General features: G+C 47.8%; 1 protein-coding gene across 5 annotated transcripts in view; it reads left to right on the plus strand.

Annotated features, from left to right (window-relative positions):
* Positions 1 to 27,490, plus strand: part of SIN3A (SIN3 transcription regulator family member A) — an 865,613-nt gene that overhangs the window by 218,387 nt on the left and 619,736 nt on the right. For all 5 annotated transcript variants that reach the window (XM_078685093.1, XM_078685092.1, XM_078685095.1 and 2 more), the window contains one exon: positions 12,618 to 12,724. In XM_078685093.1, coding sequence (XP_078541219.1) covers positions 12,618 to 12,724 — 107 coding nt within the window. The remainder of the gene's footprint in view (positions 1 to 12,617; positions 12,725 to 27,490) is intronic.

Consider the following 27,490-nt stretch of genomic DNA (forward strand, 5'->3'; position numbering starts at 1 on the left):
CTTCCTGACGACGCCCGACGACATTTCTGCTGCTAGTCTGGTTGCTCCAGACTGGCCCTTGCTCCCTTCCAGAAGAGGAGCACCCCGGACCCTCCTGGTCCACTCAAGACGCCATTTTGAGTCCACCGCGTGGGCTTGAATTAGCCAAGGCTTGTTGCCCACTCCTGGGTAACTTCGACGCCGACGACTTCATCCTTCGTGGGACAGCTCGCACCTCCATCCTGGTCGCCGACAACGCCTCCTGGTCCGAGAGACTGCAGAGCCCAGCAGCGCCCACTCACCTGACTGCGGTGACTTCGCCCGGTGCCATCCTGGTGCCCACTTAATCACTGGCTAGTGATTCAAGAACTTGGTCCCCTCTGCTTTCAGGTTTCTTCTTCCTTGATCCAGGCTTGGATCCATCGAACTTTTCTTCACTGGTCGCCTGCCAGCAACTTCTTCCTTCCAGGCTCCTGGTCCGGCAATGAGATCCCCGACGTCTTTTCAGACCTATGCAGCTGCAGCCCCTGGGCTAGGTAACTTCGGCACTCCGGTGTCCCAGCATAGCCTCACTATCCAAGGGTCAGGATCCACTGTCGTTTTCTCCCTACCAGGTCGGGTTCGCCCGTGAACACTAACTTTGTGAATTCTAGCTTCCATAGACTTTGTCCCGCATCCCGCGTGAGAGTGCACCCTCTGCACCCGAGTCCCCTGGGCCTCCTAGTAGTAATCTAACGATTCCCTAGTCCAGTCCTAGCGATCCCAAAGCCTATTAGAACTGTTACTTACCTGCTAGTAATTCGCATTCCACTTTTAAAGTATATGGTTTTTCGTGCCCCTCGGGCATTTGTGTATAACGTGCTAACTTAAGTATTTTCGTAAGAGTTTTGTTGTGTGCTTAGCTCCCTGTCTCATAAAGAGCCAGGGTAGTCTTGTTATAAATAAATACACTGTTTATTTTCATAACAACTTGTGTGGTGTCCTTTCACTGGGTGTTCAAGGGGTAATGTGATGGTAAAACAGCTGGCTTAACACGCCCTCTAGAGTCTTAGCCTTAGACTGCTCGTATCCATGCTACTAGGATAGCTGGTCTATAAGGTTGACTTACAACCAATCATCAATAAGGGTTGTTTGGACTGATATATAGTGATCACTAGAATAGTGAGCACTGCACATCAGGCCAACTTCTCACAATTACCCAAAATCACATCTGCAACCCTCCCACATACAACAATATCTGGGAGCAACTATAGATACCTCAGTGGCGAAGGCATATCCAAATCCAGCCAGGATAGCCAACATACAGTCTCTCACTCAAAAATGTCTGCCACAACACTCCCTGCCAGCTCGAGTGTTCATGCAGCTTATAGGCATGATGGCCTCCTGCATATTCATCGTCCCTCATGCTCGGCTTCAAATGCGTCCCTTACAGGAATGCCTAGCACTGCAGTGGAACCAAGCTCAAGGACAACTAAAAGACCTAGTATTGGTAGACAGTCGCACTTACATTTCTCTGCAGTGGTGGAACCCCCAAAACCTTTCCAAGGGGCGATTGTTCCATGAGCCAGTTCCACAAGTAGTATTAACAGCGGACGCATCAATAACGGGTTGGGGAGCCCATCTCCTTCAATACACAGTCCAAGGTCTCTGGACAGTCAAACAAAAGACACTACATATAAACCACTTAGAGTTACTAGCAGTATTTATTTCTAGCAATGAAAGCCTTTCAGAAATACTAGTGCAACAAGGCTGTGTTAATCCGGATGGACAACATGACAGCCATGTACTACATCCAAAAACAAGGAGGGACACACTCTCTGTAGCTATCTCACCTAGCACAGAGCATATGGAAGTGGGCAATTCCACAAAACATTTACCTCCTGGCAGAGCACCTCCCAGGAATAAACAATCCAATAACAGATCTACTAAGTCGACACAGTCAACAAATACACGAATGGGAGATTCACCCTGAAGTACTCCAACCATTCTTCCAAAAGTGATGCATCTAGAGATAGATCTGTTTGCCACAAACTAAAACTCAAAATGCCCGTCCTTTGCCGCCAGGTTCCCACACCCGTTGTCACAAGGGAATGCGATATGGATGAACTGGTCAGGCAGATTTGCGTGCGCTTTTCCACAAACCCCACTGATTCCATTAGTGGCACGCAAACTAAGGCAACAGTCACTCACAATGATCCTGGTTGCTCCCACATGGGCAAGACAGCCATGGTACACGACGCTCCTAGAACTCTCAGTAGTTCCTCACCAAAGACTGCACCTTTCGCCACAATTGCTAACACAGAACCATGGAGAAATCAGGCACCCAGATCCCACTCAGATGAACCTAGCGATCTGGCTCCTGAGGTTTTAGAGTTCGGATATCTTAACTTTCCTCAAGACTACATGAACATTATCAAGGAAGCAAGGCGTCCCACTACCAGAGCAAGCTACGCAGCTAAATGGAAAAGATTTGTAATTTATTGTAATAATACCCAAATCAATCCATTAGATGCCTTCATCCAAAACTTAATCTGTTACCTGCTACATCTTCAAAGATGTAACCTAGCATACTCATCCATAAGGCTACACCTTGCTGCTATAGCAGCATATCTACAAAACAGACAACATGTGTCACTATTCAGAATACTACCTATCTAAGCTTTTATGGAAGGACTTAAAAGAATTATCCCTCCAAGGCATCCACCTTCTCCAGTCTGGAACTTTAACGTAGTACTTACCAGACTCCTGGGACCCCCCTTCGAACCACTTCATTCATGTGAACTACAGTTGACGTGCAAGCTAAGCAAGAAGCTGCTGTAGGCCAGGCTGTCCTTCAAACTCTTTTTCAAACCACTGCAGCTGGTACAGGCGACCACCGCTAGAGGAGAAACTGCTATACAGTCTATGCTAAGATATGAATTCAGCAGCCCACATGCCTCGAACGGAAAATGCTACTTACCAGTATGCATCTGTTCTTGGCATGTAGGGCTGCTGACATTCATATCGCCCACCCTCCTCCCCGGTGCCTGTCACAGCTGCAGGGTTATCTTTTTACATACATTTACATGGTCATCTCTTACTTTCCTATACTCCATCTTTGCCACAATGGCGAAAAACAATCTGAAGATGGAGAAGATGCCCATGCGCACTGTAGTCCAGGGGAGGAGTCACCTATCGCGTGATACTTCGAAGACTCTTCCAAGACAACAAGGTGCAAACATCCGGACCCAACACTAGGCGGCAATCTATGCTAAGATATGAATGTATACATGCCAAGAACAGATGCATACTAGTAAGTAGCATTTTCCATACAGAGCCAGCTTCCTACACTCAGCAGTCTGCACCCAGGCAGCCTGGTTTGAGTTCAGTCTTCGGGTGTATGACATCAATTGCTTCCTGTGTCTGTACAACAAATGCTTAACACTACCCTCTGATAAAGCCTTACTGCTCACTCACACTGCCAGAAATAGAGAGTAAGGTGCTATCTACTTTTACCTTTGCCTACCTTTCGGGTTCCACTGGACTCTGTGCTCGCTATACCTCATTTTGGTATAATATATATAGAGCCAGTTTCTTACAACCACACACATGTATGGCTATTCTCAAAGAAGAAAGAAGATCTATCATAAGGGCTTGATGTGCAGAAAAATGGCACTGTTTGTGCATTACTGTAGAACACAGCACATTAACCCTCCTTCCCCAACAGACCAAGAACTAAAATGTTACCTGTTACATTTACAAAAGTCACAGCATACACCTCAATATGCCTACATTTAGCGACTGTTGCAGCATATTTATAAAACCGGAAACAGCAGTCACTTTTCCGCATTCCTGTAATCAAAGCCTTCATGGAAGGATTAATAAGAGTCTTTCCACAACGTACACCTCCAATACCAGCGTTGAATCTAAACGGTGTCCTAACACGGCTAATAGGGCCACCATCTGAGCCTCTACATAATTGCCAACTACGGTTCTTAACATGAAAAGTAGCTTTCCTCGCAGCGATAACCTCTTTATGAAGGGTAGGCGAAATGCATGTACTCACAATTATAGAACCTTACTGCCACTCTCACAGTGTGTTTACATTCTAACCCTAAATTTTTACCAGGGTCGTTTTTCCTTTCCATTTAAATCTAACCTTGTAATTACCAGTTTTCTTTCTAAAACCACAAACTATCGCAGATAATGCAATATATACACTAGCTCTGTTTTTTTTAAAAATCAAACGAAAGAAAATGCTACATCCAAAAGAGGTATCGCAAGATGGATTATTAAATGTATCCAAATGTTATGCAAAAAACCCACTAACTACTGTGCCAAGAGCTCATTCAACCAGAAAAAAAGAGAAATCATAGACCTTAGCAAAGCAGCAACGTGGATAAACCCACACACTTTCACAAAACATTATTGTGTGGATGTTCAATCAAGACAAGCTCTAGTTGGACAAACAGTTCACAAACATTATTTCAAGCCACCTCATCATATCATGCCTAAAGCCACTGTGTGGAGGGGCACTGCTTTGCAGCCTATGCATAGTGCATAGTATGTGTATCTGCAACCAACACTTGGTAGAAATGGCTCATTTTACTTACCCTGTAAGCATTTATTAATAGCATGTAGTGCTGCAAATTCACATACACCCTCCCGCTTCCCCAGCAGGTATTAGATGGTGACAAAATACCTACAGACGCAACATTTCTAAGACCTCTAAATCTCACTCCAATTATTAACTGAACTACTGTATTGTGGAATAATGCTCAGCATTTGAATCCAGAGATTCTTAAAACTGCAAAACTACTTTAACATGTAAGTACCTATTTAGATTTAATATTCATGTTCCTATTTAGAGGCCACTGTTAGATGAAAGGCTAAAGTGGAGCATTTATGTGGATCTAGAAGGTCTTGAAGCAGCAAAAAGGTCTTTGTGTTTGTCATCTTATTGTGTTGATTTTGAAAAACAATGACCAGGGAAATAAATTGGCAGTTCCTAGTTTCTACAAATGTTGCTAAACATGAGAGAGAGAAAATGCAAACAATTTGTTATCTTTAATGAAATGGCAACAATAATTTTATGGTTTGGAAAGAAAGAAGCTTGGAGTTTTGTGTCCGTATAAGCAAACCTATTAGCCAATCTAAATGGGAATCAACTTGCAAAGGTACCAAAGACACTGCCTTGCATACCCCTATTCTTTCCACTGCTGTGCATGGACTAAGATGAAATTGTAAGACCTACGAATGTAACAGCAGTGATAATGAAAAGCACAAATTCTTATATGCAAGGGAAATAGAAAGTTAAATATCCGGAATTGCCCACATAAGGTGCATCAAGGGTGAGCATTTGTCTCTTTTTTTAACCTCTCGCTTACCAAAGTCTTCTCATTCTACACTGAAACTCTATTTTAAAAATTAGAAATGTCATGCATTTAACAGTTAATTAAAATATATGTAACCTTTTTTTCCCTTGCCTTTTTCCACGAAACCATGTAAGGGTCGCTTTCCTAATGAGAACCTTTACATTTTTTAATGTATTTAAAAAAAAAAATCTTTTTATTAACAAAATCAAAAAGAAAAGGCATCGGGTGACATTTGCCGCTTCTACATTTGTCATCTATACATTTCCGTACTACAAGATAATATATACAGGATAACATTTAGGGATCACAGGGACTCATTCATGCGCTGCCGCTTCGTCCCAAACAACTGGAGGAACACACATATCCCCATGATAACTGTTCCAGGCTCCCCAAACCTTCCCCCACTTTGCAGGACAGCCCCTAGCGACGTAGACTGACCTCTCCCTGTACATACACCAATCCAGGTCCTCCATCCACCTCTCGACCCGGGGCGGATGGCTGGCGCCCCACAGCTGAGCAATGTTCCGTTTAGCAATCATACACGCAAGGGTTGCCCACTGTCTCCCATACGCACTCAAATCTGTAGGCTCCCAGACATTTAGGACACACCTTCGAGCCTCCACCGGTATCTCCACCCCTAGTACCTCTTGCATCTTGTCATGAATTTTAACCCAGTATTCCTGTATTTCTGCACAATGCCACAAAGTATGCATGAAGGTTCCCAGCTCCCCTCACCCCCTCCGGCACTCCCCGCCCGACCCATGTGCACTAGCCGGGGCCCCTTGACATACGACCTGTGAAGGATCTTTAATTGCACATGCCTGAGTCTCATTTGAATAGCCACTACCTTTGGAGAGGAGGTTGCCTCCCTCCAGTCCTCATCATCTAATTCCAAGTCGTCAGTGCCCCATTGTGCCCTAATGGTTGCCAGCGGGTCTCCCATATTGTTGAGAAGTTTTTTTATATATTAACGATATGGTCTTTTCCGGGAGATGACCATCTAAAACTCGATCTTCCAGGGGGGAGGCGTCTGGAAGCGAGGTGCCTCTGGGAATATGCGTGAGTAGGGCATGTCTAACTTGGAGGTATCGATAATGCTCACTCTCTTGTAGATGGTACTTTTCTTGGAGAGCACCGAATGTGAGCACTGTCTCTCCCCCAAACATCCCTGATCTGCGAGATCCCGATGAGATTGCATTTGTCAAAACCCTTTGTTTTCCACAAGCTGCCCAGTCTCTCTGAGTTCCATAATGGGGTCGCAAGGATGAGTTTACCGTTCCACTTAAGATGTCGAGTGGCCGCGTGCCACACCTGCACTGCATAGGCCGACGGTCCAGCGAGGGGAAATTGGCCGGCCCTGGTATATAATGCCCTCGTAAAGTCGCCCCCTGGCACCTGCCCGCGTTCCATCGCATACCCAGGGTCTCCGGGATACCCGTTGATTGCGTGGTTTACCGCCACTAGTTGGGAGGCCCAGTAGTACTTCCGCAGATCCGGCAAACCGATCCCCCCCATCATACCAGGGGAGAGAAAGTTTAGAGAAGGCAATGCGAGGCCTGCCCTCCCAAAGAAGCTGCCAGTGAAGGGCCTCAATTTCCTTAAAGTAGGACGACGGCACCGGGTCCATTGCATTCTGAAGCGCGTACAGGAATCGGGGAAGGGCCATCATCTTGAAGAGAACCGCCCTACCCAAAAGGGAGAGCGGTAGCGCCTTCCATCTCACCACATCCTTCTAAGCCGGGCCAGCGGGGGACCCAAGTTATTCGCGTATCTCAACTTCGGGTCTAACGTCCCATAAATGCCGTGGTATTGGAATCCTATCGGTTCAATTTGTAACTGGCAGGAACTCTGGACTACCGGAGGATCTCCACTAAGGACAAAGAGCACTGAGTTAATTGTGAAACCAGAGTACCTCCCAAATATAGCAAGCACATCAAGGAAACAGATTAGGGATTCCCTGGGAGAGGTGAGGTAAAGCAGAATGATTTCTGCATAAAGCGAGATCTTATGCTCCCACTCCAGCGTCCAAAGCAGCCCTCTGATCGATCGGTCCCACCGGACCCATTCCGCCAACGGCTCAAGAGCCAGGGCAAAAAGAAGTGGGGACAGGAGACACCCCTGTCTTGTGCCTCTGCCCAGATGGAAGTCAGCTGACCCATGGTTGTTCACTACAACCCTGGCCAGAAGATCTGCATACAGGAGACGGACCCAGTTGATGAACTCAGGGCTGATGCCCATCTTCCCCAAAACTGCGAACAGGAAGGGCCCCTCAATCCTCTCGAAGGCCATGGTGGCATCCAATGACACCAGGACCGCCGGCTCGTGTAACTTCGGGGCACCACCCAGTATCCCGTGCAGCCTTCGCAAGTTAAGTGCTGTATTTCGACGCGGCATAAAGCCAGATTGGTCCGGGTGAACCAGGGTGGTAATGACTTTAGCTAGTCTCGTTGCCAGGAGCTTCGCCAGCACTTTAGGCTCAGCGTTTAGAAGCGAAATGGGCCTGTAGGAGGAGCAGAGCGTTTTGGGCTTTCCCGCTTTGTGGATAACGACGATGATAGGAGAGCTGACCCCCCTATTTACTCTCTACAAACATGGCGCAAAGAAACGGAGCAAGTCTATTTGCACTCAATTTATACAGCTCTATAGGGATTCCGTTCGGGCCCGAGGCCTTCCTGGAGTGCACACTCCTAATGGCCTGTGCCACTTAATCATTTGTGAGAGGGGAATCTAAATAACTCCGATCATCTTCCGATAGTGTGGGCATTTGAATGTCGTGTATCATATCTGCACTGTCTGCCTCAGTGTAGACCCCTGCAGACATATACACTGAACTATAATATTCTGAGAACTCATTAACTATACTTTGTGGGTCGGTAATCCTATTCGAATCACTGTTCTGCAACTCTGGCACCAGCCTCGACGCCCACTCTCCCTTTTCCAGCCGTGCTATCAGTTTACCTGCTTTGTCACCGTGTTTGTATATCCTGCTCTGAGTATCTGCATGCTGTGCTTTGGCCCTATCCCTAGCTTGTCCCCTATATTCATCCTGAAGGAGTTTCAACCAGTGTGTACCCTCGGGGTCACATCTTTGGATACCTCAATCTCCTTCTTGGTCACCTCCGCCCGGTCCACTTTGGCCCGACTCTTCCTCTTTTTCCCCGCGACTAATAATAAAACCTCCCCTCATATAACAGTCTTGTACGCCTCCCACAGGGTCTGTGCCGAGTCGACAGAGCCCGCATTTTCATTAAAGTACCTTTCCATGCACGTAACAATTTCCTTCTTGGTTGCAGGCTCTTAGGTGCCACGCATTTATGGGGGCTATTCTACCTACGTCGAATTCGGTGAAGGATCATAGATTCCCGCACCTCTCGGACCGTCGCCGCCTGAGCCGCCGGTATCGGTACATAATTTATTCTGGAGAGGGTGTGGTGAGCAGCCAATACGTGTGTGTGGTGTACCCGCTTGGGTACTTCAGCCTCCAACCATCGGTAAGCCCTGTTGTTTCTAGGAAGTCTGAGACACCTCTGGGACGGCCTCAGAGTTCGGGCTGGGTGTCTATCTATCTCACCATCTATCACCGCATTGAAGTCCCCACACATCACCAGTAGGCCCACGGGCAATGTGAGGAAGATCGCACCCAGGTCACGGAAAGTGTCAGCCTGCAGTACCTGTGGTACATATACAGACATAAAAGTAACAGTTCTCCCCTCCCACAGCCCCGATATGCCAATGTATCTGCCTCGATGATCAGCCCAAGTGGCCTGGATGGCAAGGGTAAAGAAGTTTTTTACTAAGATACCCGTCCCCCTAGACCATGTAGTGAATACGGCATGAGCCACCAGTTTATATACCCCCTTGTGTAAGGCCATGCAACGATTACCAACCAAATGTGTCTCTTGCAGTAGCACCACATCTGGGGAATGTCTCCTAACCAACTGGTTTACCATTCCGCTCTTAATTTTATCCCCTAGACCATTCACTTTCCAACTTAGCACATTTATCCCCGAACCCCGTTTAATAGCGGACATTATCGTGGTAAGGAATCAGTTCAATCATAGCTATGTCACCAGATGCAAGAAAAAAGTGGAAAAGAATTACAAATATAACTGCACACAATGCAATCACAATGCGAAAAAACCCCATCTCTCAACCCCCTCCCCCTCCCTGCACCCCTGCATATGGCTGACGCCCATCCCCAACTAGCAGTGTGCCCGTCGCCAAACACTAATCTACGAACTTACTAAAGGTAGAAAATATAAGGAGGGCCAACACCCTGCCCAGCCTCCCCAAACACTTCTTCGAATCTGGGCCATTCCACAATAATTGTCAGTTAAACTAGTCTAATCAAAATGTTGACTGTGGAGCCACCTCTCCCCCCAATGTACAATATTACACATTAAATCTCACTGCCTTGTTTATTCTCATTCCACTTGTTCCTCTTCTCCACCTCGATCCTCTGATTCGCTCGGATGCTTGCTGTCCAGTCAGTCTAACGCCACCTCAGGGTTATCAAAAAACCAGGCCTTCTCGTTAAGTTCCACCCGCAGGCGGGCCGGGAACATCATAGCGTATTTCAGTCCCCTATCCCTGAGTTTCTCCTTCAGCGGCAGGAAGCTCTGTCGTTTCTGCACCCTCTGAGTAAAGTCCGGGAAAAAGGAAAGCGTCGCGTTGTCATACCGCAAGAGGGTCTCTGCTCTTGCCGCCTGTAAGATTACATCTCTGTCTCGAAAATTCAGGACCCTCGCAATCATTGGGCGAAGGGGGTCCCCGGGCCTGGGCCTTCCTCCTGGCACTCTGTGAGCGCGCTCGACTGTGAAAAAGTTACTCAGTCCCTTGGGCTTGAGGTGATTGAGGACGATATCTTCGACAAACAGATCCGGTGTTTGGCCCTCTGATTTCTCGGGCACCCCAATAATGCGAATATTGTTTCGCCTGGCCCTCCCCTCATATTCATGAAGTTTGCGATCCGCAATGGCCCTCGAGGTCTTCAGGTCCCTTACTTCTTGCTGCAACAATGCCAGAAAATCGATTAGACTAGGCGTCTTGATTTCAAGTTATTTAACTTTCTCACTCGCCTTCGTTAGATCCGCCCGTATCAAGCTTACCTCGATTGTGACGGTGTCCAATTTGTTATCCAAGGTTTCCATTTTCTGGCCTAGGGACTCCTGGACCCCATTTATAGCTGCCATAAGGTTCGTCAGAGTTGGTTCAGTGGGAGGGACTGTTCCATCACCCCCCACCGACTGAGCCCTCTTCAACTCCGTTGGGGACCCCTTGGGCATGGTATATCGGTCCAACTTATTAGTTTGCATGTTTCTGCATCCCTTGGAAGATCTGGGCAAGGATTTTTCGGTTTCCGGCTTGGTCGCCATCTAGACACCGTTGCGTCGTCACTGTTGGTCACTGGACTAGGGATTACACCCGGGGGCCAGGGTCAGAGAGCTTCCCGCGCGTCTCTGGGACCCACAGATTCCAGCCGCCGCGTTGCCGCACCCCCAGGGGTCTCAGCAAGTCAATACATGGGTTTCCCGGCCGGCCAGCAGATGGGGCGGTCTCTACAGCCACTGTTCATCCAGGCACACAAAGGACAGATCGCCAAACGTTGCCACTCTCGCCTCCACCCGCCAAGCAGGCCGTTTGAGTCACCTGTCCAGCAGCGAGGCACAGGAACCCCCACCACGGTAGGGCCACTCCGTTCCCTATGTTTCTCTGCCCCCACTGCAGCCAGACCCCACACCTGACACCACCGCCGGTAGCAGGGACCAACATGTCTGCCGAGGGCTTCATTTGTGTCACAGCAGCAAACGAATGTCCATAGTATTCGGGACCTTTATCAACAGGCGGATCCCATCTGGACAATGCAGAGTGTGCCCAGATAATGTACCTTCGGGGCAGTCCCTCGCCCACTCATCGTAGACCTCCCCTCCTGAATAAGGAGTCCACACCATCACCACCGCTCATTACGCAGTGTGGATGATGGACACCCCCCTCGCACCACCTGCTCACTTTATCTGCACCTCAAACACACAAGCGGTGCAGAACAGGCACAGGAGCCTCATGGGGGCCAGCTTCATCAATCCCCTGCTCATCGGGGCCTTGGCGTGTAATTTGGGTTCCCCAGCAGCGCCACAGTCTATTTCTGCCAGTTTCGAGCCGCCGCCCTGTAGTGCAGCACCTCGCACCAATGTTGGACGGCTCCACTCTCGCGCTCCAGGGGGCTGTCCGGGAGGATCCCTCGGCGCCAACGTCTCTCAGCAGCCGCCCGCCTCCTATGCGTACTCCGCAGGGCCCGTAACAGCCCAGAAGGAGCGCCGGGTTGTTTACGGGGCCAGACCGGTGACTTCTGGTTTACGGCCCGATGTTTGTGAACTCGTAGGCAGGCTCCCTTCTCACTCGAGCACCCGGCTTCAGATGACGGTAGGCTGCCAATCGTCGGACGGCGTAACTCCGGGGCCGAGCACCGCAGGCGGCCCGGAAAAGCGGCCGGGGATGTCGCTTCTCTTCCTCTATCTTTGGAGTGAGGTTTTGCAGCAGGATTATAGCTAGGATATTAAGGCTGGAAAGGGAGGTCGGCGTAGCCGAGCTCTCACGCAGCCATCTTGGTCTGGCGCGTGGCTCCTCCCCCTGCAATTTTATTTTTACTCTTTGAGGATGGCTACATTTCAAATAGGTTGTACAGTTGTAGACAACTGCAGCTTGCTGAAGTAATAAAGAATTTTGCCTTTGATTGGCTTATGTTGTGTATATATTCTTAGGAGATAGTGGGTGTTCGTAATCCACAGGACTGTCTTGCTTGCAGTGTACTGCCTTTTTTAAAGTCCGACAGTGGTTCGGAGGTGCCTGCAATTGTTTAGCGAATGAAGCATTGCCTGAAATCCCATAACGAAAGACAAAGGTGTTGGTTTTCATTTAGTTACCAGTGCGGGGGGGAAAAAAGACTATTTTGATAATTAAGCAAATTTAAGTTTTTATTACGGATCTAAAATCTCGAAATAAATGATTTAATGTGCATGAGTGGGATATTTGTTTTAAATTACATTTACAGCTGTATATGAATTATGTATGAAGCAAGATTTATCTGCATCTCCTTTAGTTCTGTCTTGCCATTTATAAAGTTTATGCCGATTAAATTAGCACATCATAGTTTTATTCTGTTTTTGATGTTTTGTAGCATTTATTGATACCATCCTTCACTGTGCATCCGAGCATAAAGCAATATTCTTTAATTGTACTCATCCCCTATGAGACTGTCGACATTGAAGCTGTTTTCCCCCACTTAAGGTGGAGGATGCTTTGTCTTATCTAGACCAGGTCAAGCTGCAATTTGGAAGCCAACCACAGGTCTACAATGACTTCCTGGACATCATGAAGGAATTTAAATCTCAGAGGTGAGTTCCATCCTCTTCACCATAGCGAATTATTGCTTCTGCACAAGGGAGCACTTCTGGGCTTTCGGGGAAATGCACTTGATTTTCCTGTAACATTGGAGACATGGAACAGCCTAGGATGGAGAAAACAAGATGGTCTAGGAAATCTTATTGAGACGCTTCTGCTACTTTATTAACTGCGAGTAGGATGGGTTACTTGGAGAAACTACACGTTGGGAGAAACAGCTTAAATATATAAATGCTACGAAATTGCTATCACTCCTGTCACATGTGAAGTGAATGAATTGCAACCTGTGGTGTGTTTGGATTGCGATTTAGTTTTTGAAAACTGTTAATCCAAAATCAGTTAAAGTTTCTTGTTACATTAAATATTTCGTCTTTGAAAAAATTGTGTGGGTGGGCCAGTAATTCTTTTTTCAGCATTGTCAGGTGGACACTAGGAAACAAATGTTTTTATAATGCAATGTTTTTATCTTAACTATTTCATATTCCCTACTAAATTAATTTCATTTGGAGTAGGCTTTCAGGGCTTTGAAAAATATGAGAAACATCATGGGAAGGACTCTTGGAGAGTATCTGCTTAAAATGTAGATTTTATAAGTGAGCGAATGCAAAGTAGCTTCTAAAATCGCACCATATTAATGCTGCTTTGAAACAGTTTCCTTTATTGTTTAAAGGCCGCCACTAACCCAGTTTTACATCTGTTATATATAACCGGGCCTCTATTGCAGTGTGCTTCCTGACTGCTGAGGCTCTTTATTCCTGTATTGTGTAGTGTGCACCTGATTTGGGATGTGTTGTATGAATGCACAAGATAAGGGGATCTGCTGTACCTAAATGAATCAACACTATTTAAATATGCAATACAGGAGTTCCTGACACACTCATTCATAGGACCCTTTGACGAAAAAAAATCATTTTGTGGCATAGCTTCTGTAAACTTATTGAAATATTGTAATTTAGCCAACACTTGTTTTGCCTGCATGGCCCAATTTTTGCAGCATGAATATTTGCTGGGTTCAGATGCCTTGTGTCATTCCATCATCTAGTGGTTGGGCCCAGAACTGTCTGTAATAGCTCATTTTTCATCTTCCTTCTTGTGTGGAGCTAACTATTTGGTGTCCTTTCCATCCTCTTGTAACATTGGGTGCACATCCCTAAAGCCACACTGTTGTCAGCATCTTCATATTATGTTTTTCCTGCTGGTTGGTTTGGAAACAAAGCCAGGAGCGTTCAAATCATCAGACGAAAAATTGAGATTGTCGATGGATCACCGACTGAACCGAAAAAAACGGAACTGAAGGTTAGAAGACTGACATTGAAGGAATTGACTTAGCACCGAACCCCCATACCTTACCCCCCTCCCACCCTGCTTCCTAATCCGATTGTTCTGGAGCTCTCCTTTGGAATGACATGAACCAATTGAACATCTGTGATGGAGCCATACCCTTAGATTTGCCGCCACAAGAACGGACGTCTACTCTGAATGGTGTGATGTATGTGCTCAGTTCCTGCCTAAGACCCTGCAGACTAAGGATAAAGGGAGGTGGGCTCACTATACCATGACGCAATCACAGCAGAAAAGATTGCTGACATACCCTGGTCAGTCAAGTGATGATAAGAACCGCGAGGAAACAGATGGGCACAATGAGTGGGTTCCGACATTGAGGGGGGTTGCTGAAACAGAGAGGGAGAAGGTGTCCAGGGAGTGAGGCAAATACATATCGGGTAACACCACAAGGGAGCAGTGGGGCCAAGCTGAAGCATTTGGACTCTGTCTTCCAGGGATACCCAAACACTGAAACTACTGTTGATTGAGTGCAAGCTCAAGCATAAAGACCCCATGGCTTGAAGTCAAAAGACACTGTTGGCCTTAAACTGTCTGAGCTGGCCTTGACTCCAACAGGGGAGCACAGGTGGAAGATCCCAGAGAGAATTGGGCTTGAGTACTGAAGAGGAAGGTCTCAGTTCTCCACTTAGAGTGGAAAAATGTAGGCTTTAGGCAGAGATGAAGGCCCTCCTGAGGAGGAAGTAGTTTGACCCCCTACGGGATTTTGCACTGCACTAAAGCCTCGTAAGTAGGATCAAGAGGAGGAATACATTACATTTGGGCTTCTGACACCTGAGGGCCATGAAGAGGAAGAAAACCTCTACGGTGAAGGATGTCAATTATAGAAGTATGCTTTTTATGCCCTGGAGTCAGCAGAGGAATAGTGGCCAGGACTTACATACTCTTCTGAAAAAGGTGTGGGCACATACTCTTCCAGCACCGCCAATACCCTCTCTGTCTCCACTACCTCGCAGTGTACAACATCCTGGGTAAAATTGCAACAGAGCCTTGTTGGTTGCAGTTGGAGGAGGAATGGGGGAACCCTATTCCCTTATAGAAACCCTGATTCTGTCCCAAAATAAAAACTAGTTCTTCCCAGTGCTGACCAGGAGCAAGAGGTCTTTAGGGAGCCAGCCTCAACCAAGACATAACACCAAGGGCATAGAATAATTAAGCATATTCTTCCAGAACCCTGTGTACATCCGTGGGTAACGTTAAAGCAGATTCGATCCTTGTGACCATGGCACACGTTTGATCCAACACATCCACCACCATGGGGCCTCCACCAGACAAGGGTAGCAAAGAAGATGGAGTTGGTGCCCTGAAATGGAGAGTTCAGCTACCCCCGAGTGGTGCATTACCAACTTTAATACAGTGCTCAGTAGGTTCGGGCACCAACTGTCAGAGGAAGTGGAACAGAGCAGTGCAGGAAGAGGGCAAAGATCCAGGACCTCAAGACAATCACAGCAATTGGTGAAAAATCTGCTCTCGTCGCAGTAGATACAGCCAGCAAACAGTTGCGCACAGACATCACCATAAGGAGGCCTGCATGACTGAGTGTGCCTTGGTTCAAGCAGGTGGTACAAGTAGCAGCAAAAACCTGCCTTTCACAAACACACTTTTCGGCCTGGCAGTGGATGCTTTGCTGTAGAGGATGAAAAAATACAGTGAAACAGCAAAAGGCAGCTGGTGCTTTTCATTTCAGAGACCTGTTTTGAAGAGGGTCAACTTCAAGAAGAAATTTGCCAGCTTGTCAACCCCCAAAAACGCAGCTTCACAATACAAACCAGCTCCCAAAATTCACCATTATAATGCAAACTAGCTCCCAAAATGCTCCATTGCAGTGCCAATAATGTGTTACACCTAAGCATAAGCAACCCTTTCAAGAGCTAGAGGTAGAGATCCCACTACAAGAGGGTCAGGGCACAAAACCAAGTATCTTGCGGAGCCATCCCTCCACACAGCACCAAAGGGAACAGAATCTGAGAGTTCCTTCAGGAATGGAGGACAGTCACCTCCAACAATTGGATTCTAAACTTATTTCAACATAGTTATTGTATAGAACTATCACAAAACTTCAAAACATCAGGCACATAGCAAGAACTTACAAGGATGTGAAGCTACTTCCGTTGCAAGAGTACAAGGGCCTTTGAAACAAGTATGCAGTTGAGAGGGTTGCTGTGGAACAAATGCATCATGGATATGTTCAGTTTATTATCTCGTACTAATGGCATAGAATGCACTCTGACCCATACTAGACATACATGCCTTGAACAGATTTATAATGAAGCATATGTTCAAAATGGCCATAATGGAGGGGGTAATCCCGCATGTGCAAAGGAGTCTACAGGGCAATCATAGACCTCAAGGGCGCCTACCTGCTTGCACTGATGAACGCTGGATGCAAGACGATAACCCATACCAGATTACAGAAGACTCTCCAGGATTGGCTGCAGTGTTGTTGGGCACACACACACACACACACACACACACACACACACACCTCCACCTCTCTATTGCCAGTTGCGTGTTTTGGTGAAGAACAAAGTGAAGAGTCAACATGGCACACATCCCTGCATGCCATGCCTATAACCCACTGCCCTGGCATAGGTCAGCCACCTCTCTAGTTGGCTGCACTATACCAGTGGTTAACGTACAAGTGCATGAGCCCTGTACCCCTACAGTGTCTAAGTCAATTCTTAGAGATTGTAAGTGCAGTAATGTCATAAAGAGTATATGGTCTGGGAGTTTGTCATTACGAACTCCACAGCAGCATAATGGCTTTACTTCAAACTGGGAAGTTTGGTATCAAACTTCTCAGCCCAATTAACCCACACTAATGCCAGTGTGGGATTTAATGAAAAATGCACTCGGAGGGCATCTTACAGATGCCACCTGAAAAGCGACCTAAGTTTAGTGTCCTGACTGAGTGGCTGCTCGCCAGCTGCCACCACCAGACATGTTCTTATTAAGAGGCTTTATTCGAGTACTTCTCATAAAAGCACAATACATACAAAAATGTTAAAACAGTATTAAATGGTTGCCTCTTAACAGATGAAAGCAAGTACTATCCATAAAAAGCATAAATATACATATATATACATAGGATATAAAATACAAACTGCGTCAGGTAGCTACAATAAACCCTCCCAATTTAAACATTACTTGTCTAACAATTTAACCCTAATAGACCAGGCCCACCCCATAAATTTTGCTACTGCTATGGCCAGTGGCAAGCAAGAACTAGTACAAATAATTCTCAGGGCTACAATGCTACTGTTAGTACCTACGTTTTTGCATGCAGGTTTTAACCAGGTTTGCCTAGGAACGGCATAGGCTTGACAGGCGAATAAAAAGTGACCAGTGGTCTCCCTTGCAATTCCACAAGCGGGGCAAATAGTATTTGATGAACCCCGCCACCTGCCAGTTAGGGACCTCAACGGAAGAGCACCTATCCTCAATTGACATAAAAGCTTCCTATCCCATGGCTTTGTTATCTGGTCCCAATAAAGTTCATGATCAGGAGAGATTTTAGATTCCAGATAACATCCTGTCATAGTTCTAGAGTCAATATTTCTCCAAGCCCGTTCAGCCACATAGTCCCAATACAACTCCTTTACAGTAGTTTTACTAGGGATAAGGGCACCTGGCGGGTTATCCCAGAGGGTTTGAAGACCCAACACACATAACAAGGATCTAAGATCTTTTAGCCATTTAATCTTATGGAAAACATCCTCCTTGATTAACGTCAAAAAACCCTCAGCATAATGCTTAAGTTCTGGAGTAATCCAGAGTCGTCTCCAATACAATATCGGGCGAAGCATTGCCAAATTAACCACTCCCTTTCTACCCAGCTCATATCTAAGGGGGGTACTTTCAGGTAATTGTCTTGAAGAACTTATTTTCGAACCTCTGTAATGAGTCGAGCTTCCCAAAACCCCACAACTCAGCCCTGTAGAGTGCTGAGGCCAAAGCTTTTGCCTCGCTAACCTGTAAGGCTGGCATGATTGGTTTAGTTTTTGATTTTTTATGTTCAGCCCCTAAGGCTCCAGCTAATTGTCCATGCCTTAATGTCGCAAGATCAATATGCTGGGGCCATTTAAGATCATTGGTTATATAAACACCAAGGTAGGTAAAAGCTTTGACTGCCTCTAGGGGGCGCTGGTTCATAGTCAGCCTGGAGCGGAAATTACGGTGAGGGTTAAAAACCATTAACTTGGTTTTGGCCACGTTGACTTCAAGGCCATGCTCCCCACAAAATTCCTCAAAGATGTCGAGGGCACACTGCAGGCCACTCGGAGTCTTTGATAAAATAAGAGTGTCGTCGGCGAAAATTAATATTGGGACCTTGGTGTCCGCCAACGAGGTGGCGTCTAAATTAGCCGACAGCATTCTTACTACTACACCATTAATGAACAAGGAAAAAAGCAGGGGGGCCATTGCACACCCCTGCCGAACTCCCCGCTCAACCGGGAAGTCCGCAGTGACCTCCCCTTGACTTCCCCACTGTATCCTGGCAAAATTCGCCTCATGCAGCCTCATAACCAGGGGCAGCAAGTCCTCCGGTAAACCCAGCTTCCACAACACCGACCACAGCTTAGACCTGGGAACCAGGTCGAAGGCAGCCCGCAAATCCACAAAAGCGGCATACAGGCTGCCCCCTCCCAGCACCACAGTTCGCCACCGTAGCAGAGTAAAGCGGAACACCTGGTCCACCGTACTAGTGGCCTTCCGGAACCCCGCCTGGTAAGGGGATAATGCATTGTTTTCATCCACCCAGGCCATAAGCCTGTTCACCACCATCCTCCCCACCACCTTTTGGATGGTAGCTATCAAGCTTATGGGTCTATAATTACCCGGCAAACCCCGATCACCTTTCTTGTGTACCGGGATAATGATTGCACCCTTCCAGGATAACTGAACATTTGCACCCTGGGCAACAGCATTAGTCAAAAGTAAGATATATTTGCCCCAGCGTTCCTTATCAGTAATGAAAAGATCCGCCGGGATCCCATCCAAACCCGGCGCTCTTCCTCTTGATATTGCCCTTAGGGCCAACAACACCTCACCACGACTAAAAAAGTTATCTTTGGAAAATACAGCCTTGAAACGTTCCATCTCAGAGCCAGGGCTGCTATCGTCATATTGTGGCTTAAAATAATTGACCCAGTCCTCCTCACCAACATTATTATCTGGGCAATTGGGTAAGCCGCCACTCCCCCATTTAACAATGCTCCAGAAAAGTCTAGAGTCTTTGGTCCTACTTGCCTCTCTTAGTTAATTCCAGTGTCTCTCATCCCATGATTTTTTTGCAGAGGATATACAATCCTTATACATCCTTCTTGCACCACGGATAGTCACTAGATTTTTGCTCTTAATAGCTATTCCCAAAGTTAGCCTGGCTTTTCTACACTGAGCGTTATACCACCTCGCAGAACTGGGAAGTACCTTATTGTTTTTCCTACCCGGTTTCTGGAAATGGCATCTAATAGCACAGAAAAGATTATCATGTATAGCAGAAATTTCATGAGACCCTGGAACGACAATATTTGTTTGCTCTAGGGCAATTATCGCCTTGTCTACCTCCATATCTATATTAACCATAGACTGTTGATTAGCCAAAACATTCGGCCATTTTAGCCGTCGCATGTCATTGGTGGGTACAGGCAGGGGAACACCAACCCTCTGGGGAGAGGGGTTGGCCTAATGGCGAAGGCGCTCGACCTCGGACCTGGGGATCTGGGTTCGAGTCTCGGTAACGACGCCAAAAACCCCCTGTGATTCTGGGCAAATCACTTAATCTCCCCGTGCCTAAAAAAATGAAAGTGTGTCCTCATGTAACGTAACTGGTGCTATGTAAAGCGCTCTGATAACTGATTTGGTTCGGTTCTAGTTCGCGCTATATAAAACTCTGCAAAAAAAAAAAAACACTCTTTAGCGGACTTCCCTGTTGAGAGCAACCACCATTTGTGTGTAACACACAATGGGTCATGGTCACTTTCTAGCCTATGCTTTACTTCCATATCGTGGACTCCCTTCCATAGTTGAAGACTGCACAGGACATAGTCTATCCTACTCCTATTTCTACCGTAATCAAAAGTGCATGCCCCCCCTTGTCACTCATTGTTCGCCCATTTAGTGCCCTAAGGCCCCTTTCCAGGCAAATGGCATTCAAACATATAATATCCTTCGGCCAACGTTTAATTGGATCTAGATTTAGTTTGGGGACGCCCCATAGCATATCCTCATCCATCCCAACTAGATCATCACTAATGTCCAGGGGTTCAAACGTACGGTTGAAATCTCCAGCAATAATGGTGTTATTATTCATGGAGTATATCTCAAGTAGGGAAACCAGAGCCTCAAGAACTACTGATTTCCCCCATTTGAGCCCCTAGCATATACATTGTATATATCTAGGCTCCCAAAAAAGCCCATACTCAATTTTATAAGTTGAATATCGTTACTACCAGTATCAACCACTTTTATAGTAAAGGGCAGGCATTGACGTACCCATATAATCAAGCCACCCTTAGGACGGCCCTTTTGACCTTTAATTGCCGGGATAGAATAGTTCAAGTACCCATGGAGAAAGCAGGGCTCACAGATCCAAGTTTCCTGAAACATACACACATCAAAACAATTTACAAAATCTACCCATTCCTTAGACTCCATCTTTGGGCGGATACCAGCAATGTTTCAGGAAACCAAGCTTCCTACTCCCTCCATATAGTTTGTTACCGATTCCCTGCGAGTGCCTAGCGGGGGTGCATCAAAGTCGATATTATTATCAGTGCACTCTACTAGACTAGAATTCCCCTTAGTTTGAGCCCCCCCTTGAGATGATGTTCATAATGGGGGCTAACCGTATGCTCCAAATTACTGCCAACTTCATTATGGACAAGTCAGTCGCATTCAAAAGAACATTGAATCTATTTGTTGTTTCTATTCCTCCTCTATATCTAGAATCACCCCCTTGCCAACGACCAGATGGCGTCAAATGAGGTATAGGTCGCAACCCATTTCTTCCTAAAGGGTACGCTTGATTGGAAAAATTCCTCAGTGAGGGGATCCTACGGGAGGATTTACCCTGAATGCCTGGTCTATAAAAGAACCCGAGGGGCACAACTTCAATACCCTGCCCCCTCTCTAATGAATGCTGTTCTGTCTCCCATAGTATTCTAGCAACTGTATTCGAATTGTTAAAATTTATGACTATGCAGTCACCCTCCCTGGTCTTCCTTAAGCGACCCACCCATCCTACTCTACGAACCATGAGTATATCACTTCCTAGTTCTTGACCCCCTTCTAGATTCTTTGCGAACCAGTGAGTGACCTTTGTCTTCAGTTGGTAAAACCCCTCAGTTAAACCAGCTCGTAGAGGGGGAACATTAGTCATAACCACCACTAGGGGGGTACTTTGGGGGGGGTAAGTTCAATGTAAACTGGTTTCCTATAACTGAGTCTAAATTGTTAGGAGCCAAATACCCAGGAGCAAGTTTAGTAGGTTCTAGTTGCGCTTCCTGACAAGATTGAAATGCCCCCTTCAGAGCATTAGATGACTCAGAATATAAGGTTCGAGGCATGTGGGCTGCTAAATTCATATCTTAGCATTAGATCGCCGCCTAGTGTTGGGTCCGGATGATCGCACATTGTTGTCCTGGAAGAGTCTTCGAAGTATTCTGAGATAGGTGGCTCCTCCCCTGGACTACAGTGCGCATGGGCATCGGCTCCATCCCCAGATTGTTTTTTTCCGCCATTGGGTTCGGATGTGGTCTCGACGTCTTTCTGTCGAAACCGAGAAAAACTAACTTTTAGCGGCCAAAAGGCCTCGCTTTTTTGCGTCGGTATTGTCTGCGCACGGTCTCGAGTCTTCCGTCTCTTGGAGCCGGAATAAGCGGAGTCTTGTTTCGCTTTTCGAACTTTGAGGCCTTCTCATCGCGACACGACTGCAAAACTTTTCGGACATGGAGCGGAGCCCGTTTAAGTACTGCCCGCTTTGTGGGTCCAAGTACCCACACATCGATCTACACCCCGTCTGTAACAAATGCCTTTCGCCTGACCACGACGACGGCAAGTGCAAGGCCTGTGCACAGTTCCGCTCTAAGAAGACTCTCAAGCTTCGGCGCGCGGTGCGCATGGAAGCTAGACAAGCGGCCCCGGATCCGGAAAACATCTTCGGCGACCAAGATGAAGAGGACCAGGGTCATCATCTTCAAATCTCCCCACCCGAGACGGAGGTATAGGCGGATACGGTAGACGACGACGGAGTCGTGGGTCAAGGCCTTGAATACGTCGACGAGGTAGGAGATGACGAAGAGATTTATGGGGCCGCGGCAGATAGCTCAGGGGACGAGCTCTGCCCCGAAGGTTTCGAGGACACCGACCGGGTCACGGGATCGCCTGTAGGCCTTACCCAAGACCCAATGCCGCAAGCCACAGCCCCGCCTTCTGGCCCGGCCACGGACTTACTTGCTGAGCAGACTGTATCGAAACCGAAACCGAAAGCATCGGGATCGACTACATCTAAAATGGCCGACCCGAAAACGAAACCGAAACTTAAGGACTCGAGTGTCCCTAAGATGGCTGCCGTGCCAGCGAAAACGACTGTACCCGCTACTCCATCGACTCCGTCGACCTCCGGTCCGCAGAAGTCGAAGAAGTCCGTCGGTTCCGCTGCTGCACATTCAAAATCGACGCCAGAGGAGGGGTCCTCTAAGAAAGATGGTCGGCACGGGTCAACATCGGCGCCGCCGTCCAAGCACGCCAAGGCCGGCTCCACGGAGTCTACGCAGGCGCACGGATCGAAGACTGGCACGTCTGCGCACCGGTCCCAGGACTCGGGGTCGGTGACAGCGGGATCCGCGTCGAAAGCCCACAAGGCCCACAAAGACGTCGGATCCGAGGGACAGGTCAAAACATCCTCGTCGGCGCCAAAACCAACTGAGAGTGAGACGTCCCTCATCGCCGCTTCACTACAGAGAATCAGGGAGAAGCCTCTGCTCCGTCGGCTCCGATATCATCGCCGCAGGCGCAAAAGGACAATCCAGCAAAGCCTTCTGGCAAACTTCTCTTTGTTTTGCCGCCAAAGGAGGCGCCGAAAGCCTTTTCCACCAAATCGGCACCGAAGAAGACGGTTTCTTCAACGGCTGGCCCACTTCCACGTCGGGTACTCGAATCAGAGGATGATTCAGAGCATTTCATCGACGCTGACACAGGCAAATTGACCCTCTATAAGAGAAAAATATCTTCAGAGTCAGTGGACTCATATGTCATCCCACTGAAAAAGAAAAGGGTGCCCCTTGATGCTTCAGGCCTCATGGAACCAATCCAGCCTCCTCCGAGACGGAGCCCTACTCCCTCACCAGAACACTCTGCGGGTGAGGGGTATGATGAGGATGAGCAATACAATTTCCCTATCAATGAACCAGATGCACAACCGGATTCATATGATGACACTGGTGACCAGGGCACCCAAAATGTGGGGCAGGACCCGCAGCTTTTTAATGCACGTGCATCCCCAACTGAGGATTCAGCAGGTTTTCATGCGCTAATTGAGAGGGCAGCGGCCAATCATGATGTGGACATGCATGCTGACCCGATAGAAGAAGACTTCCTTTTCGACACATTTTCAGTCTCTGAAAGGACAGTAAAGACGCTGCCTATGCTTAAAGGAGTCCTCAAGCATGCTGGGGATATCTTTAAGGAGCCTACCAGAGCACGAGTGGTCAATCCACGCATTGAAAAGAAGTACAGACCTGCACCTGCGGACCCCGCATACATTCGGGGACAGTTGCCACTGGACTCTCTTGTGGTCGCCAATGCCAGGAAACGTGCCAACTCCCAGACAACGGGTGAAGCTCCTCCCCCGGATAAGGAGTCCAAAGTGCTAGAGGCAGGGGGCAAAAGAGTAGCTGCGCAGGCCGCAAACTTTTGGCGCATTGCCAATACACAAGCACTCTTAGCACGTTACGATAGGGCGCATTACGACACCCTAGAACAGGTTATACAACACCTGCCTCCAAAGTTCCAAGAAGGCACCAAACTGCTTATTGAGGAAGGGAAGCTAATCTCAAACGCAGCCATCAAGTGTGCACTTGACGCCGCAGACACAGCTGCTAGAGCTATCAACACTAGCGTTATGCTGAGACGACAGGCGTGGCTCCGCATCTCGGGGTTTAAACCAGATATTCAGACAACCATCCTTAATCAGCCAGTCAATCCTGATAGTCTGTTTGGTCCAGATGTTGACACCACCCTAGAAAAAATAAAAAAAGACACAGAAACTGCTAAGTCCATGGGGGCCCTACAGTCACAACAGTTTCGTGGCAGCAATTTTCGTCGCTCAGGTGCACGTGGAGTCACCAGAGGACAAATGGGTCAACAATCTCAGTTCTCAAAAGGTGGAGCACAATCCTCGTTCCCAAAACAGAACAAGGGAGGTTACAGAAATAACAGCAACAGAGGTCGCGGCAGAGGAAACAACAGCTCCCGCTCCTCTACCCCAAGCAAACAGTGACTCTCTGTCACTGCCCCCCGACCACTTAACACCTGTCGGGGGGAGACTGCAGCAGTTCCTGCCCGTCTGGAGAAACATCACCACAGACAGGTGGGTGCGACAACTAGTCCAGTATGGTTATTGCCTAGAGTTGAAATCCACTCCACCCAACATCCCGCCAAGGCAAAGGCCTATGTCCGCAGAGCACTTGCTCTTATTGCAGCAGGAAGTAGTGGTGATGCTGCAAAAGGGAGCAATCGAGCTCGTGCCGGTGGGAGAGGAAGGCACAGGGGTGTATTCCCTGTACTTCCTTATTCCAAAGAAGGACGGATCTCTCAGACCCATTCTAGATCTACGCCCCCTCAACCTGTACATACTATCAGAACATTTCCACATGCTTACACTGCAGCAGATTCTTCCCTTGCTAAACCAAGGGGACTTCTTAGCAACCTTAGATCTCAAGGATGCTTATTTCCACATTCCACTACACCCGTCCCACAGGAAATACCTCAGGTTCACTATTCAAGGCAAGCATTACCAGTTCAAGGTCCTACCCTTCGGAGTCACCACAGCCCCAAGGGTGTTTACCAAGTGTCTGGCGACAGTAGCAGCGCACCTCAGGAGGCAGAACATCCATGTCTACCCCTACCTAGACGACTGGCTCGTGCAAGCCAAGTCGGAACAACAGTGCGCCGCGGACATGTCGACTACAATTCACCTTCTTCACAATCTGGGTTTCTCGCTGAACTACCCAAAGTCGCATCTACAACCAGCACATGTCCGGCAGTTCCTAGGTGCGACGATCAACACCCTGACGGCCATGGCTCAGCCAAACCAAGTCAGGATAGACAGCATGCAGTCTCTGATCCAAAAGTTCAGACCACAACACTCGCTTCCAGCGAGACTGTTCATGCAGTTGATAGGCATGATGGCCTCCTGCATCTTCATAGTCCCTCACGCACGGTTACATATGCGCCCGCTCCAGGAGTGCTTAGCGAATCAGTGGACACAGGCTCAGGGGCAATTGACAGACCTAGTGTTGGTTACCAGTCGGGCATACGACTCTCTGCATTGGTGGACTCCACACAACCTTTGCAAGGGCCGACTGTTCCAAGAGCCTGTGCCGCAGATTATCCTGACAACGGACGCATCTCTCCAGGGATGGGGAGCTCATCTGCTCACTTACACAGTGCAGGGACTATGGACGACGCAGCAACAGAAGATGCACATCAACTATCTGGAACTGATGGCAATCTTCATGGCGATCAAGTCCTTCATTGTACATCTGTGCAACAAGGTAGTGTTAGTCCGGACGGACAACATGACTGCGATGTACTACATTCAAAAGCATGGAGGCACCCACTCGCCACAGCTGTCTCATCTGGCTCAGAGCATGTGGAAGTGGGCCATTCAGAGGAACATTTTCCTCATGGCAGAACACCTCCCAGGGAAGTACAACCAGATGGCGGATCTGCTCAGCAGGTACAGCCATCAAATGCACGAGTGGGAGATACACCCATCTGTCCTCCACCCGTACTTCCAGCAGTGGGGTCATCCGGAGATAGACCTGTTTGCCACAAAAGAAAACGCAAAATGCCAACACTTTGCCGCCAGGTTCCCTCACCCACAGTCGCAGGGGAATGCGATATGGATGAACTGGTCAGGCAAATTTGCGTACGCTTTTCCGCCAGCCCCTCTAATACCGCTGGTCGCAAGAAAGCTAAGGCAGCACGCGATGACTCTCATCCTAGTTGCTCCAACGTGGGCGCGCCAGGCTTGGTACACCACGTTCCTCGAACTCTCAGTGGTGCCGCATCAAAGACTGCGCCTCACACCCAGTCTTTTGACGCAGAACCATGGAGAAATTCAGCATCCAGATCCGCAACAGCTCAACCTGGCGATCTGGCTCCTGAAGTCCTAGAGTTTGGATACCTTAACCTACCTCCGGAATGTATGAACATCATCAAGGAGGCAAGGAAGCCAACTACCAGAGCATGCTATGCTGCAAAATGGAAGCGTTTTGTCATTTAATGTACAGCCAATGACATCAACCCGCTAGATGCATCTATCCCCAACATCATTTGCTATCTGTTGCATCTTTACAAGTGCAATCTAGCGTACACTTCCATTCGGATACATCTATCCGCCATAGCGGCTTATCTTCAAAACAGGCAGCATCTCTCTGTCTTCAGAGTGCCCGCCATTAAAGCCTTCCTTGAAGGTCTGAAACGAGTCATTCCCCCAAGAACACCGCCAGCTCCGGTGTGGAACCTCAATGTCGTTCTCACCAGACTGATGGGACCACCATTTGAGCCACTGCACTCGTGTGAACTCCAGTTCCTTACGTGGAAAGTAGCTTTCCTAGTAGCTATTACGTCTCTGAGGCGTGTCAGTGAGCTGCAAGCGCTCACAATCCAAGAGCCATTCATTCAAATTCATCCAAATAGGGTAGTGCTACGCACTAACCCCAAATTCCTTCCGAAGGTGGTGTCACAGTTTCATCTCAACCAAACTATTGACTTACCAGCATTCTTTCAAAACCCGCAAACGGTGGCAGAAAGAATGCTCCATACCTTAGATGTACGGAGGGCGTTGATGTACTACATAGACAGAACACAACCCTTTAGAAAGACAAAACAACTTTTTGTTGCCTTCGCACCACAACACAAAGGCAACCCTATTTCCAAAGCAGGGATAGCCAGATGGATTGTTAAGTGCATCCAGATATGTTATCAAAAGGCCAAGCGCACTTTAACAATACCCCCAAGGGCGCACTCCACACGCAAACTGGGGGCATCCATGGCTTTCCTAGGGAACATTCCTTTGGAGGATATTTGCAGAGCAGCCACGTGGGTTACACCACATACCTTTACAAAACACTACTGTGTTGATGTGCATTCCAAGCAGCAAGCTGCTGTAGGACAGGCTGTTCTCAAAA

Source organism: Lissotriton helveticus, chromosome 3_2, assembly GCF_964261635.1.
Source record: "Lissotriton helveticus chromosome 3_2, aLisHel1.1, whole genome shotgun sequence".
Taxonomy (NCBI): domain Eukaryota; kingdom Metazoa; phylum Chordata; class Amphibia; order Caudata; family Salamandridae; genus Lissotriton; species Lissotriton helveticus.